At 40.5% G+C, this 13,863-nt stretch overlaps 2 protein-coding genes across 9 annotated transcripts in view; both read left to right on the top strand.

Annotated features, from left to right (window-relative positions):
* Positions 1-5,847, top strand: part of LOC105464630 (YES proto-oncogene 1, Src family tyrosine kinase) — an 87,321-nt gene extending 81,474 nt beyond the window's left edge. For all 8 annotated transcript variants that reach the window (XM_071085581.1, XM_071085582.1, XM_071085583.1 and 5 more), the window contains one exon: positions 3,268-5,847. In XM_071085581.1, the coding sequence (XP_070941682.1) occupies positions 3,268-3,476 (209 nt within the window). In that variant the 3' untranslated portion in view covers positions 3,477-5,847. The remainder of the gene's footprint in view (positions 1-3,267) is intronic.
* Positions 5,848-11,314: 5,467 nt separating this feature from the next.
* Positions 11,315-13,863, top strand: part of LOC105464651 (enolase superfamily member 1) — a 39,318-nt gene continuing 36,769 nt past the window's right edge. The window contains exon 1 of the mRNA XM_071085584.1: positions 11,315-11,467. Within this exon, the coding sequence (XP_070941685.1) occupies positions 11,384-11,467 (84 nt within the window). The 5' untranslated portion in view covers positions 11,315-11,383. The remainder of the gene's footprint in view (positions 11,468-13,863) is intronic.

Below are 13,863 nucleotides of genomic sequence, written 5' to 3'. Positions count from 1 at the left end.
TATTATCTACACAGGAACAACAGAGACAGCTAACTTTTCCTCAGATGTGGAAGCCAGGAAAGAGTAAAATTATGTCTTTAAAGTGCTTGGGGGAAAACTGATCTAAAACACCAAAAATAAAAATATCTTACCAAATTTATAATGTATATAAAAATAGACACTCTGACATAACCCAAAGGGAGTAAAGGAATAAGAGGCAAATCGTTTTAAGTTTGGAGCAGGTAAAAATACTTATTTTGAGTAAAATATAATAAACCAAGGAAGCATATTGTAGTCTCAATGATCAAAAATAACAAGAGAAGATAAAAAGCCAACAGAGGAGAGAAAAATTTGAACATTGAAAAATGCTTGTTTAATCAAAATAAAAAGCAAGAGAGGAGAAAAGAATAAATGGAACAAAGATCAGGATGGTAGAATTAAACACAACTACATCCATAATTAAATTACATTTAGGTACACTAAACATTGCAATTAAAAAAAAGTTAAGTCTGGATTTTAAACACAAACACAAATACTATAATGGTATTTATAAGATACATACTGTAAGGTATTTTAAGAGACTGAAATTAAAAGGATGGAAAAGTTATACTATGCAAATCCTAACTGAAGAAAGCCTAGGTAGCAGTAGACTTTAAGGCAAGAAATAGTACTAGGGACAAAAAGAATGTTTCATAATGATAAAAGGGTCAGTTCAACAGGGACATAAAAATCCAAAATGAACTATGTAACTACATAGTTTCAAAATGCATAAAAATGTGTATGATCGGGATATTCTAGTTAAATATTCAGATGAGAATCAGAGTATAAACAATTTGTAGAGTACCCATCTTTAAAGAAGAAAAAGAGATACTTTATAAACATCATTGTCTTTCTTTGATGATTTTAAGAGGATTTGGAAAGAACTTTCCGCATATAGGACAGACCGATCCGTTGCATACACTTCTCACAGCAGATTGTCCATTTCAAAGCAATAGCTCCTGTTTACTAGTCTTATTTGGGGACAGTAATAAACCTTGGTAAACGCTAACAGGTGTGAAATCCTTACATTTATTGACAGTATGCTAAGTATTTACCATATGGTTGTTGTTGTTTTTTTTTTTTTTTTTTTTTTTTTTGAGGAGTCTCACTTTGTCACCCAGACTGGAGTGCAGTGTTGCAATCTCTGCTCACTGCAACCTCTGCCTCCCAGGTTCAAGTGATTCTCCTGCCTTAGCCTCCCGAATAGCTGGGATTATAGGCGTGTGCCACCACACCCAGCTAATTTTTATATTTTTAGTAGAGATGGGGTTTCGTAATGTTGGCCAGGCTGATCTTGAACTCTTGACCTCAGGTGATCTGCCCACTCAGCCTCCCAAAGTGCTGGGATTACAGGTGTGAACCACCGTGCCCAGCTGGCATAAAATAATTTAATAGTTCTAATTATCAGAAAATTCTGAAGAGTGAAGTTCGTTTTTGTTTTGTTTTGTTTTGTTTTTGAGATGGAGTCCAGCTCTGTCAGGCTGGAGTGCAGTGGTGCAATCTTGGCTCACTGCAACCTCTACCTCCCGGGTTCAAGCGATTCTCCTGCCTCAGCCTCCCAAGTAGCTGGGACTACAGGCGCCCACCATCACGCCCAGCTAATTTTTTGTACTTTTTGTAGAGACGGGGTGTCACCATGTTGGCCAGGATAGTCTCGATCTCTTGACCTCGTGATCCGCCTGCCTGGGCCTCCCAAAGTGCTGGGATTACAGGCATGAGCCACCGCGCCCGGCCTTTGAATGAAGTTTTGAATGAAAGCTTATTGGTAATTAGAAGTTATTTTCATAGGTTCCAGCTTATTTAGATTGGTTAATCCTAATAGTCAATTAAAATAATAAGGATAAAATAGAAGAAGAGAATGGAAAAGAAGTTCAATTATAGTAAGCCCTCACTGAATATTAATTCCCTTACTCCTTTTCTCCTTCCCCCAACAACTTCTGGTTGTATTTCCATGGTTAGTAAAATGTACTGGATTTCACTTTTTTCCCCCCACCCCGAGATGGAGCCTCGCTCTGTCACCCAGGCTGGAGTGCAGTGGCGCAATCTCTGCTCACTGCAGCCTCCGCCTCCCATTCAAGTGATTCTCCCACCTCAACTTCCCAAGTAGCTGGGATTACAGGCACCTGCCATCATGCCCGGCTCATTTTTGTATTTTTGTAGAGATGTGGTTTCACCATGTTGGCAAGGCTGATCTTGAACTCCTGACCTCAGGTGATCTCTGCCCACCTCAGCCTCCCAAAGTGCTAGAATTACAGGCAAGAGCCACCGCACCTGGCTGGATTTCACTTATGAAGATGACAGTACCTAGTTAGATGAAAAGCTCAGAAAACTTCCTTTTGAGTTTCAAAGTCGTGTAGAGTCTTTTTAATAGTTTAAAAAATGTATTTTGAGAAATCACTTATTTCTCAAAAAAATAACTGAACATCTAAATAATAATGATTTAACCCCATTACATTTTCTTTAGAGAATCATAGTCTATTTTAAATACCATTCCTGATGACCGGTTGATAAAGTTTCCAAGAGATACGAGGGATGGCCTGACTTGCAGGCAGGTAGGGAAGGTGATGCGGGAGATAGGAAGTGAAATAGGGTTGCTGGCTTGGTGAGACACTGTTGGGAAGAATTTGGAAAAGGAGGCATTTTGCTGGCCTGTGATAAGATGGGGTGAGCTGCTGATCAGGGGGTTGAGGGAGGGGGGATTACAAAGGAATACGAGAAAGGAACCATGTGTAATATCTTGAAGAAAGTCAAACAGGTGATATTGGATAAGGAGACTGTTTCACAGAAATAATTCAATATAAAGTTATGTAGTTAGTATATTTGGCAAAACCAAGACTAGAACTTTCTTCTGAATTCCTGTTTTAAAGTTCTTTTAGACACGATCTTGCCACCATTCCTCAGTAACCCAAGTTTGGTCATTGTTAAATGTTAATATTAGAAAGTACCAGTACCTCATAGTGGCACCCTAAATTCTTATTAATCAAATGAGGTTGGCTTTTGAAGACATTAGTATTAAAAATAAGATATAAGATGGAATGAAAAATTAGACATGTTAAAACATAGATTAACATTTTCTAAGCTCTTCTTGATATTCTCATGTTTAAAATTTATTTTGTTGCTTTGTTACAAGAATTATTTCACTAAATAAACTTAATATACTTTGAATCAGTTAGGGGCTAGGGGGTTTGTTATGTTTTCCTAGTGGTAGTCAGGACCATTGTTCTTTCATGTTTTAATCTTGTGTGTTAGGTATGGTGAACCGTGAAGTACTGGAACAAGTGGAGCGAGGATACAGGATGCCCTGCCCTCAGGGCTGTCCAGAATCCCTCCATGAATTGATGAATCTGTGTTGGAAGAAGGACCCTGATGAAAGACCAACATTTGAATATATTCAGTCCTTCTTGGAAGACTACTTCACTGCTACAGAGCCACAGTACCAGCCAGGAGAAAATTTATAATTCAAGTAGCCTATTTTATATGCACAAATCTGCCAAAATGTAAAGAACTTGTGTAGAGTTTCTACAGGAATCAAAAGAAGAAAATCTTCTTTACTCTGCATGTTTTTAATGTAAACTGGAATCCCAGATATGGTTGCACAAAACCACTTTTTTTCCCCCAAGTATTAAACTCTAATGTACCAATGATGAATTTTCCAACGTATTTCAGGGTCCAAAGAAAATAGAGCCTAAGATACTGATGACAGTGTGGGTGATAGCATGGTAATGAAGGGCAATGAGGCTACTGCTTATAAATCATTTCCTTTCTTTTTTTCCCCACAGTTAGAATTGCTCAAAGAAAATTATTTATTGTTACAGATAAAACTTGAGAGATAAAAAGCTATACTGTAATAAAATCTAAAATTAAGGAGTACATGGGACCAAATGATTCCATTCCAGTTTTTAAAGTTTCTTGCATTTATTATTCTCAAAAGTTTTTTTCTAAGTTAAACAGTCAATATGCAATCTTAATATATGCTTTCTTTTGCATGGACATGGGCCAGGTTTTTCAAAAGGAATATAAACAGGATCTCAAACTTGATTAAATGTTAGACCACAGAAGTGGAATTTGAAAGTATAATGCAGTACATTAATGTTCATATTCATGGAACTGAAAGAATAAGAAATTTTCCACTTCAGTCCTTTTCTGAGGAGTTTGTCTTAGAATAATGAAGGTAACTAGAAAGTGAGTTAATCTTGTATGAGGTTGCGTTGATCTTTTAAGGCAATATATAATTGAAACTACTGTCCAATGAAAGGGGAAATGTTTTAATCTTTAGATAGCATTCTAAGTAAGACCCAGCATTTAAAAAGCCCTTTTTAAAAAATAGATTTGGTACTGTGAGATATTGCTAATATGTCCTTATGGGGATGGGTGCCACAAATAGAAAATATGACCAGATCAGGGATTTGAATGCACTTTTGCTCATGGTGAATATAGATGAACAGAGAGGAAAATGTATTTAAAAGAAATACGAGAAAAGAAAATGTGAAAGTTTTACAAGTAGAGGGATGGAATGTAATGTTTAATGTTGATGTCATGGAGTGACAAAATGGCTTTGCTGGCACTCAAAGCTCCTCACTTAGCTATGTTCTGAGACTTTTAAGAGTTATAAGGTATAACTATAAAACTAATTTTTCTTACACACTAAATGGGTATTTGTTCAGAATAGTGAAGTTACGGTTTCACATTCATTCCTGTGGGATATGACTTTAATGTAAAACATTTTTAGGACTCCAGTTTTCAAATGATTTTTGAATCTACTTTCGCTTTTAAAGTCTACATAATGGTGGTCATTTTTTCCCTTTTAGAATACATTAAATGGTTGATTTGGGGAGGAAAACTTAGTCTGAATATTAACAGCGGTGAAAAGGGAACAGTTTTTACCCTAAAGTGCAAAAGTGAAACATACAAAATAAGACTGATTTTTAAGAGTAACTCAGTAATTTCAAAATACAGATTTGAATGGCGGCATTAGTGGTTTAAGTGTCTAGCAGAGGAAAAATTGAATCTGATAAAATGAAGATCTGGTGTATATGTTTTAAAATACTCTCATATAGTCACACCTTAATCTTATATTAGGCCCCTCTATTTTCAGGATATAATTCTTAACTATCATTATTTACCTGATTTTAATCATCAAATTTGAAGTTCTTTGCCATGTCATATATGTTCAAATTCAAACCATTTTAAAATGTGACAGGTGGACTTCATGCAAGTTGGCAATAGTTCTGGTACTAAAAATTGTGGGTTTTTTTTCTGTTTACGTAACCTGCTTAGTATTGACACTCTCTACCAAGAGGGTCTTCCTAAGAAGAGTGCTGTCATTATTTCCTCTTGTCAACAACTTGTGACACGAGATTTTTTTAAGGGCTTTATGTGAACTATGATATTGTAATTTTTCTGAGCATATTCAAAAGGGTAACAAAATTATGTTTATGTACTAAATCTAATCAGGAAAGTAAGCCAGGAAAAGTTGATGGTATTCATTAGGTTTTAACTGAATGGAGCAGTTCCTTATGTAATAACAATTGCATAGTAGGGATAAAACACTAACTTAATGTGTATTCATTTTAAATTGTTCTGTATTTTTAAATTGCCAAGAAAAATAAACAACTTTGTAAATTTGGAGATTTTTTCCAACAGCTTTTCGTCTTCAGTGTCTTAAAGTGGAAGTTAACCTTTACCAAAAAAGGAAGTTGGCAAAAACAGCCTTCTAGCACACTTTTTTTAATGAATAATGGTAGCCTAAACTTAATATTTTTATAAAGTATTGTAATATTGTTTTGTGGATAATTGAAATAAAAAATTCTCATTGAATGCACCTATTAATTTAGTTGCCGTTCATATTCTCATTCATTTTTTAAAAATTGGTATATTCTGAATTTATTCTTCCATTGGGGAAAAAATGTTCAGTTACTTGTAACTACTGAGCAGAATTTAATCAATCCTTTATTAAATTCAGAACATTATTGAACTCATTCTTTGTGGTCAATTTTCTATGTCAAGTGAGTGACATTATTTTTATAAGCATTTTCTTCTTTTTAAAATTATACCAGCAAATACAGTTAATGCAGAAACCTAAGTAATCTGAGTGGAGCTATTCACAATCTCTGTAAAGAATATAAAATAGAATGACCAGTTTTATTATAAATTAAGGGGCTTAATTTTCTAAAAAAGGAAAATATGAGCCTTATCTCTGTGTGTTTTATAATTATTTTATTATATAGGTATAATGAAAATAAAATAGTACTAAATTTTGAATGGTCATTCAAAAGCATTTATTTTCAATAAGATAATAGTGTTAATTACCGTTTACTACTATCTAAAATTATTGGCTTTTTCTCTGATTTCTAAAACACCTCATTTAGTAAACGTTTATTTTTGTAGTATAGCAACAGTTCCTCAATTTAAGAATGTTTTTCTAGTTTCCTGTTTGCCTTTTAATTTTCCATATAATTTCTGACATGTAAGTTGTACATTTGTAGATTGTCAAATCTGTTCATTTTTTATGCTTAGAAGTCCTCATCTACCCCAAGATTAATATTCATCTATCTATATTATAGTTTGTGCTTGTGTGTGTGTGTGTGTGTGAGAGAGAGAGAGAGAGAGAGAGACAGGATCTTGCTCTGTTGCCCAGGTTGAAGTGCAGTGGCACCATCATGACTCACTGCAGCCTCGACCTCTCAGGCTCAAGCAATCCTCCCACGTCAGCCTCCCGAGTAGCTGGGAGTACAGGCGTGAGCCACCTTGCCTGGCTAACTTTTCATATTTTGTAGAGACAGGGTTTTGCCATTTGCTTAGGCTGGTCTCAGAATTCCTGAGCTCAAGTGATCCACCTGCCTCGGCCTCTCAAAGTGCTGGGATTACAGGCATAAGCCACTGCACCCAGCCCTATAGGTTATGCTTTTTAAAAAGCATTTTAATTCATTTGGAAGTTGAGTATAAAATGTGACTTAAGGGCCAGGCACATTTTATACTCAATGTGGAGTGCTGTGATGCGATCTTGGCTCACTGCAACCTCTGCCTCCCAGGTTAGAGCAATCCTTGCGCCTCAGCCTCCCGAGTAGCTTGAATTACAGGTGCATGCCACCATGCCCAGCTAATTTTTGTGTTTTTCATAGAGACAGGGTTTCGCCATGTTGGCCAGGCTGCTCTCGAACTTCTGACCTCAGATGATCCGCCCACCTCGACCTCCCAAAATGCTGGGATTATAGGCGTGAGCCACCACAACTGTCCCAAAACAAATTTTTTTTAAATGAGTTTTTCAGTGTCTATTTTTCCAATATTAGTAAACCATTTCTTCTAAAACTGTTGGACAGAATGTTCAATTAGCTGTTATACTGCAATTCAATAACTTACGAGTTGAATTTTAAAATGAATAGGAAGGAGGCTGGGTGCAGTGACTCATGCCTGTAATCCCAACACTTTGGGAGTCTGGTCTGGAGGATCGCTTGAGCCCAGGAGTTCAAGATCAGACTGGGCAGCATGACGAAACTCCATCTGTACAAAAATTAGCTGGGCATGGTGGTGCGTACCTGTGGTCCCAACCTCTAAGGAGGCTGAGGTGGGAGAATTGTTTGAGCCCAGGAGGTAGAAACTGCAGTGAACTGCGATCGCGCCACTGCACTCCAATCTGGGTGACAGAGTGAGACCCTGTCTCAAAAAAAAAAAAATAGAACTAGAAATGACACTTAGTAAAACAATAAAAGCTAAGTAGATAATATGTGAAAATTCTGTAGTAGCAGGAATGGCCCCTGGGACCTTGAAGAAACAGATGGCGGTATTCAATTTTAAGATCCTTGCAGAGTCCTTGCTACCCCAAACCTTCCTGCAAATCGGCTACACACAACCGTGAGTCAGTGACCTTAGGAAAGAAAAGGGATTGGGGTCACGGCCAGAAGGTGTAATGACAAGCTACAAAAAAGGATAGGGATGGATTTCATAACCTAGCTTAAATGCAATGGGGAAATAAATTCGGGAAATAAATCAGGTCAGTAGAAGAAAAGACTACCAAGTACTTCCAGAGATACTTGGAGAGACACTGGATTTCACAGGGACATGGCATAGGGGTTCAATCCAGCTCCACTGCGATCTTAAAGGTCAAGTTAACTTGAGTAAGTTGGAGGACTTTGAAAATCCAAGTAAAAAATTGTCACTAGCCTGTGACAATAGGGATGAGAGAAATAAAAACTTTGCAGTTGACCAAAAAGGTTGACATGATTCTAATAACTGAATTAAAGTGGTGTGGCCCTTAAAGTTTATTAAATTCCACTTATTCAATCATAATTGCACCATTTTCATGGAAAGTCTTAGTCTCCTAAAACACTGAGAGGATATACCGTGGAACTAGATGGCAAATTTGGTTTGGTTGGTTTTTGTAATCTTTATAATGGCTAGAAAGTTAGAAAAGGGTGGTATCACTTCAGCAGAAATTTTGAAAAACTCGTGGAACCAGAAGAAACCCAATCTAAAAGAAATACATCTAAAAGAACATTTTTGCAGTTTTAAGTGCAATTTCAAAGAAAATTCAAACTTAGAATCAAATTCAAAGAGGAGGCAGCGCCCCAAAGCAATATTTTTTGTTTTACTGAGGTATAATTTACATACAACAAACTCACCATTTTAAGTGTACCACTAGAGTTTTTGACAAATGTATACAGCCATGAAACCACTACCAGAATCACAGAACATTTCCATCATTTCAGAAAATTCCATTATGCTCTTTTACAGTCAACCTCTTCCATTCACCCTGACCTCTGGCAACCGCTGAGTGTTTTCTGTGACTGTAATTGTACATTTCTAGGGCTTTATATAAATGGAATCATATGTAGTCAATGTGTCTGATGTCTTTCGTTTAGCATAATGCTTTTGAGATTCATGTTTTTATGGCTCAGTAATATTCCATTGTATGGATGTGTACTACATCCTGGTTTTGTCCTTTTACCAGTTGATGGATGTTTAGGTTGTTACTAGTTTTAGGCTATCAGAAAGCTGCTATGAACATTCAAATACAAGTTTTTATTTTAAACATAGGTTTTAAATTATCTTGCATAATTACCTATAAGTAGGATTACTGAGTTGTATAGTACATGAATGTTTAACTTTCTATGAAACTGATAACCTATTTTCCAAAGAAGCTGTACCCTTTTACACTCCTCCAGCAATGTATGAGAGTTCCAGCTGCTTCACATCCTTGCCAATACTTGGTATTGCCAGTCACTTTAATTGTAGCCATCCTGGTGCGTGTTAGTAGTACATCACTGTGGTTTTAATGTGCGTTTCCCTAATGACTAATAATGTTGAGTCTTTTCATAACCTTATTTCAAATTCATATATCTGCTTAGGTGGAATGTCTATTGAAGTCTTTTGCCCATTTTTTATATCAAGTTGTCATCGTACTGAGTTGTGATTTTTTCTTTTTTTTTTTTTTTTTTTTTTGAGACGGAGTCTTGCTTTGTCACCCAGGCTAGAGTGCAGTGGCCAGATCTCAGCTCACTGCAAGCTCCGCCTCCCAGGTTCACGCCATTCTCCTGGCTCAGCCTCCCGCGTAGCTGGGACTACAGGCGCCCGCCACCTCGCCCGGCTAGTTTTTTGTATGTTTTAGTAGAGACGGCGTTTCACCATGTTAGCCAGGATGGTCTCGATCTTCTGACCTCGTGATCCGCCCGTCTCGGCCTTCCAAAGTGCTGGGATTACAGGCTTGAGCCACCGCGCCCGGCCTGTAATTTTTTCAATATTCTGCATACAAGTCCTTTAACAGATGTTTTGCAAGTATTTTTCTCTCAATCACAGCTTGCGTTTTCATTTATTTAATGGTTTTTATCGAAGAGAAAACATTTTTAATTTTGATAATTTAATTGACAATGTTTTTCTTTTATGATTCATGCTTTTAATGTCCTAAGAAATTTTGTTTTATCCAAGTACAAAAAGATTTTCTCCTGTGTTTTCTTGAGAAGTTCTATAATTCTAGCTCTTAAAATTTGGATCTATATTCCACTTCGAGATGATTTTTGTGTATGATACAAGGTAAGGATCCAGGGTTGTTTTGTTCGTTCATAGGGATATTCAATTGTTCGAGCACCATTTGTTGGAAAGACTGTCTTACTCATTGAATTTTCTTGGCCCCTGTTTTTTTTTTTTTTTTTTAAATTTTTTAATTTTATTTTTATTTTTATTTTGTAGATGGAGTCTCGCTTTGTCGCCCAGCCTGGAGTGCAGTGGCACAGTCTTGGCTCACCACAACCTCCGCCTCCCACGTTCAAATGATTCTCCTGCCTCAGCCTCCCGAGTAACTGGGACTACAGGTGACCGCCACCAGGCCCGGCTAATTTTTTGTATTTTTAGTAGAGACAGGGTTTCACCGTGTTAGCCAGAATGGTCTCCATCTCCTGACCTCGGGATCCGCCCGCCTCGGCCTCCCAAACTGCTAGAATTATAGGCGTGAGCGAGTCATCGCGCCCAGCCTTTTTATTTATTTATTTATTTATTTATTTATTTATTTATTTATTTATTTATTTAGAGTCTCGCTCTGTCGCCCAGGCTGGAGTGTAGCGGCGCGATCTCGGCTCACTGCAAGCTCCGCCTCCCGGGTTCAAGCCTCCCTAGTAGCTGGGATTACAGGCTCGCACCACCACACCCTGCTAATTATTGTACTTTTAGTAGAGGCGGGATTTCGCCATGCTGGCCAGGCAGATTTCAAACTCCTGACCTCAGGTGATCCGCCCGCCTCGGCCTCCCGAAGTGCTGGCATTACAGGCTGAGGTAAGGTATTTAAAACACCCTGCATCGGTATGGGTGTAATAAATGATGACCTGCCTCTTAATTTATCAGGTGGCAAACTGAGACTGTGGGCACTTAAAAAGACCTAGCATTTTCTAGCGCACTGCTCTCCTGGGTACGCTGGCGACACCTGCGGCCTCGGGTCGGGAGCTGAGCCACTGGCCGGAATCTGCCGCTGAGCAAATGCACTCGCTCAGACCCGACGTCTCCCTCCAGGGCGCCGCTCCCGGGCAGGTCCCTTCACGAGTCTTCAATTCGGGCCGAGCAGGGTCCCGCGGAGGTGCCCACCTGGCGCGAGGCCTCCTGCCCGCCCAGGTTCCGCGGCGGCCCTGAGCGACCCCTGGCGGGGTCAGCTCCTTCCAGGCTGAGAAGGGAACTGCGGAAGGCGGAGCGCGCCGCGGGGAGCCCCGAACGGGGACTGGAGCTCCCGTGGGGCCAAGCTCACGGGGTGCGGCCGCGCGGCCAATGAGCGCCCTCTATGCCCCTACGGTGCCCCGCCTCGCCGCGCTCCCGCCCTCCCGCCGCGCACTGGGGATCCCGACCACTCCTGACCGCACGGGTGGCGCGGCTGCGGGGTGCGGGGAGCATGGTGCGCGGCAGGATCTCCCGGCTCTCGGTCCGGGACGTGCGCTTCCCGACGTCGCTTGGGGGCCACGGCTCAGACGCCATGGTAAGGGCGGCCTGCGGCCCGGGTCCGTCTCGCCCCGCCGACTGCAGACCTGCAGGCCCCGGGTAGCTTCCCGACTTCGAACCCATTGCTTCTGTACGGTGGGAGGCGCGCCTGGAGCAGACACCCGTTTTTCATGCCTTGGAGCAATTGTATAAGTATCCAGAAACTTTCCACTCTCCTGGGTTTTTTCTTTGCTGGAGTTTAGAATATGCTGGTTTTACTTTTACGACTCACATTTTGCTGGAAATGGTAGAATGCATAATAGGCAATAGCAGCAAAATTATTTTCTTGGGTTCCCGCCAATGAAACCCTAGAGCACAGCGCCAGCTGGCTTCCTCTGTACCCTGAACGCGACGGAGTTCACGGTGAGGGAGAACAGGAAGGCCGGGGCTGGGAGTTTGGAGTGGTGATCCCGCCTTCGCAACTTGCTGTGTGACTTGGAGAAGATCCAAACCTCTGGGTCTTTTGGACCCGTCCATGAAATGAAGGTGTCACAGTCGGGTTGAGAAAGCAAGCGCGTGATAACCGGGTCACATGAGAGGGAGGTCTCATGAAATTACCCTCAAACATGGTTAGAAAGGATTGATGCAAGTATCAGTCTTAAGAGATGTAATAAAGTAAGGGCAGGAACTCTGACTCCTACCTAAATACTGAAGGTCTTTTTTGCTTACTGAGGGTGTTAGAACGTCAGGCCTTCCCTCCCCTCCCCCATCTAGAGCGGTGTTTCCCAAACACTGTGCAGGGTCTTCAGGTAGCCTGTTCCCCTCTGGGTCCTCAGTGCCCGTCTTGGTCCACTGATGAGACTGGCCGCGCTAGAAAAGCAGAGTTGTATGGGCATGTAGTGAATGTGTGAAAGTATGCCGGGAAGTGAGGAACGGCAATGTTAGGAAAATGGTTACCAGTAGGGAGGAAAGGAAATGGGGTCACGGAGGGGACCACGAGGTCTCTAATTCCCACTGTAATGTTTTACTTCCTAAACTGGGTAGATGGCAAGCTGGTGTTCATTACATTTTCTATACTCTTTCTGTACCTGAAATGTTTTATAAAAATAGACCTCTCATTAAAGAAAGTTTTTAAATGCAAAAGAATGTCCTTTTTGAGATTAAGTTCATCCTGCATTTTTAAAATTTTATTCTATTTTATTTTTTAAATTTATTTGTTTATTTATTGAGGCAGTGTCTTTTATTGGTTGCCCAAGCTGGAGTGCAGCGGTACTATCATGGCTAACAGCAGCCTTGACCTCCCTGGCTCAAGCAATCCTCCCACCTCAGCCTCCCAAGTAGCTGGGACTACAGGTGTGCGCCATGAAGCCCAGCTTCTTTTTGTATTTTTTGACAGGGCCCAGGCTGTCATCCTCTTTAAAATCTTCATGTGTCCTTTCTTATATGATGTTGGTAAATGACTTAAACACCCAGCAGGCAATCCTTTATGGAACTCAAATGTTTGAAATTTTACTGTCTTATAGAATCCACTCAATCTTATGCAACTGCCTTTGCCTCTGTGAAGCTTTAGCAGCTGTGGGTAAGTCACACAATCTTTCTAAGCCTAGGTTTCTCATCTGTAAAATGGGTATAATAATATTCACTTTATACCTGTAAATGAGATACCTGTAAAGAGCCTGGCTCAGAGAAGGCCATCAGTAAAGGTGGCTATAGGCCAGGCAGGAGGCTCACACCTGTAATCCTAAGTGGAGGCCTAGGCAGGAGGATCACTTGAGCCTAGAAGTTCAATTACAGTGAACTATGATCGTGCCACTGCATTCCAGCCTGGGCACTGGATGACACAGTGAGACCTTGTTTCTAAAGAAAAAAGGAGGGGTTGGCTGTAATTATATTCCCTCTGAGGAAACTGAAGCAGAAGGAACCCCTAATCTAGACTTGACTTTGGATTTGTGAAATGTTAAGACAGCCTGGTTTGGCTGAGCGTGGTGGTTGTTCAAGCCTATAATCCCAGCACTTTGGAAGGCCGAGGCAGGTGGATCGCTTGAGCCCAGGAGTTCGAGACCAGCTTGAGCAACATAGTGAGACCTCGTCTCAACAAAAAAATACAAAAATTAGCTGGGCTTAGTTGCATGCACCTGTGGTCCCAGCCACTCAGGAGGCTGAGGTGGGAGGATCTCTTCAGCCTGGGAGGTCGAGGCTGCAGTGAGCTGTAATTGTGTCACTGCACTCCAGTCTGGGTGACAGACAGAGACCCTGTCTCAAAAGACAGCCTGGTTTACTGTAGAATAATTCAAGAAATGGAATTTGCCTCTGGGCCTGAGTGGTGTCTAACACATGGTGAGGAGACATTATCTAATGCCTGTATTGCAAGCTCATAAATATTTAAGCATTTTATCTTGGGAACATAGGGCGCATGTTGTGGGCCAACTCTCAAGTGCCATCTTTTAGAATGAG

The sequence above is a fragment of the Macaca nemestrina genome, chromosome 19 (assembly GCF_043159975.1).
Source record: "Macaca nemestrina isolate mMacNem1 chromosome 19, mMacNem.hap1, whole genome shotgun sequence".
NCBI classification, from domain to species: Eukaryota; Metazoa; Chordata; class Mammalia; order Primates; family Cercopithecidae; genus Macaca; species Macaca nemestrina.
Note: the sequence above shows the minus strand (reverse complement) of the source record. Positions and strands in the feature narration are given on the sequence as shown.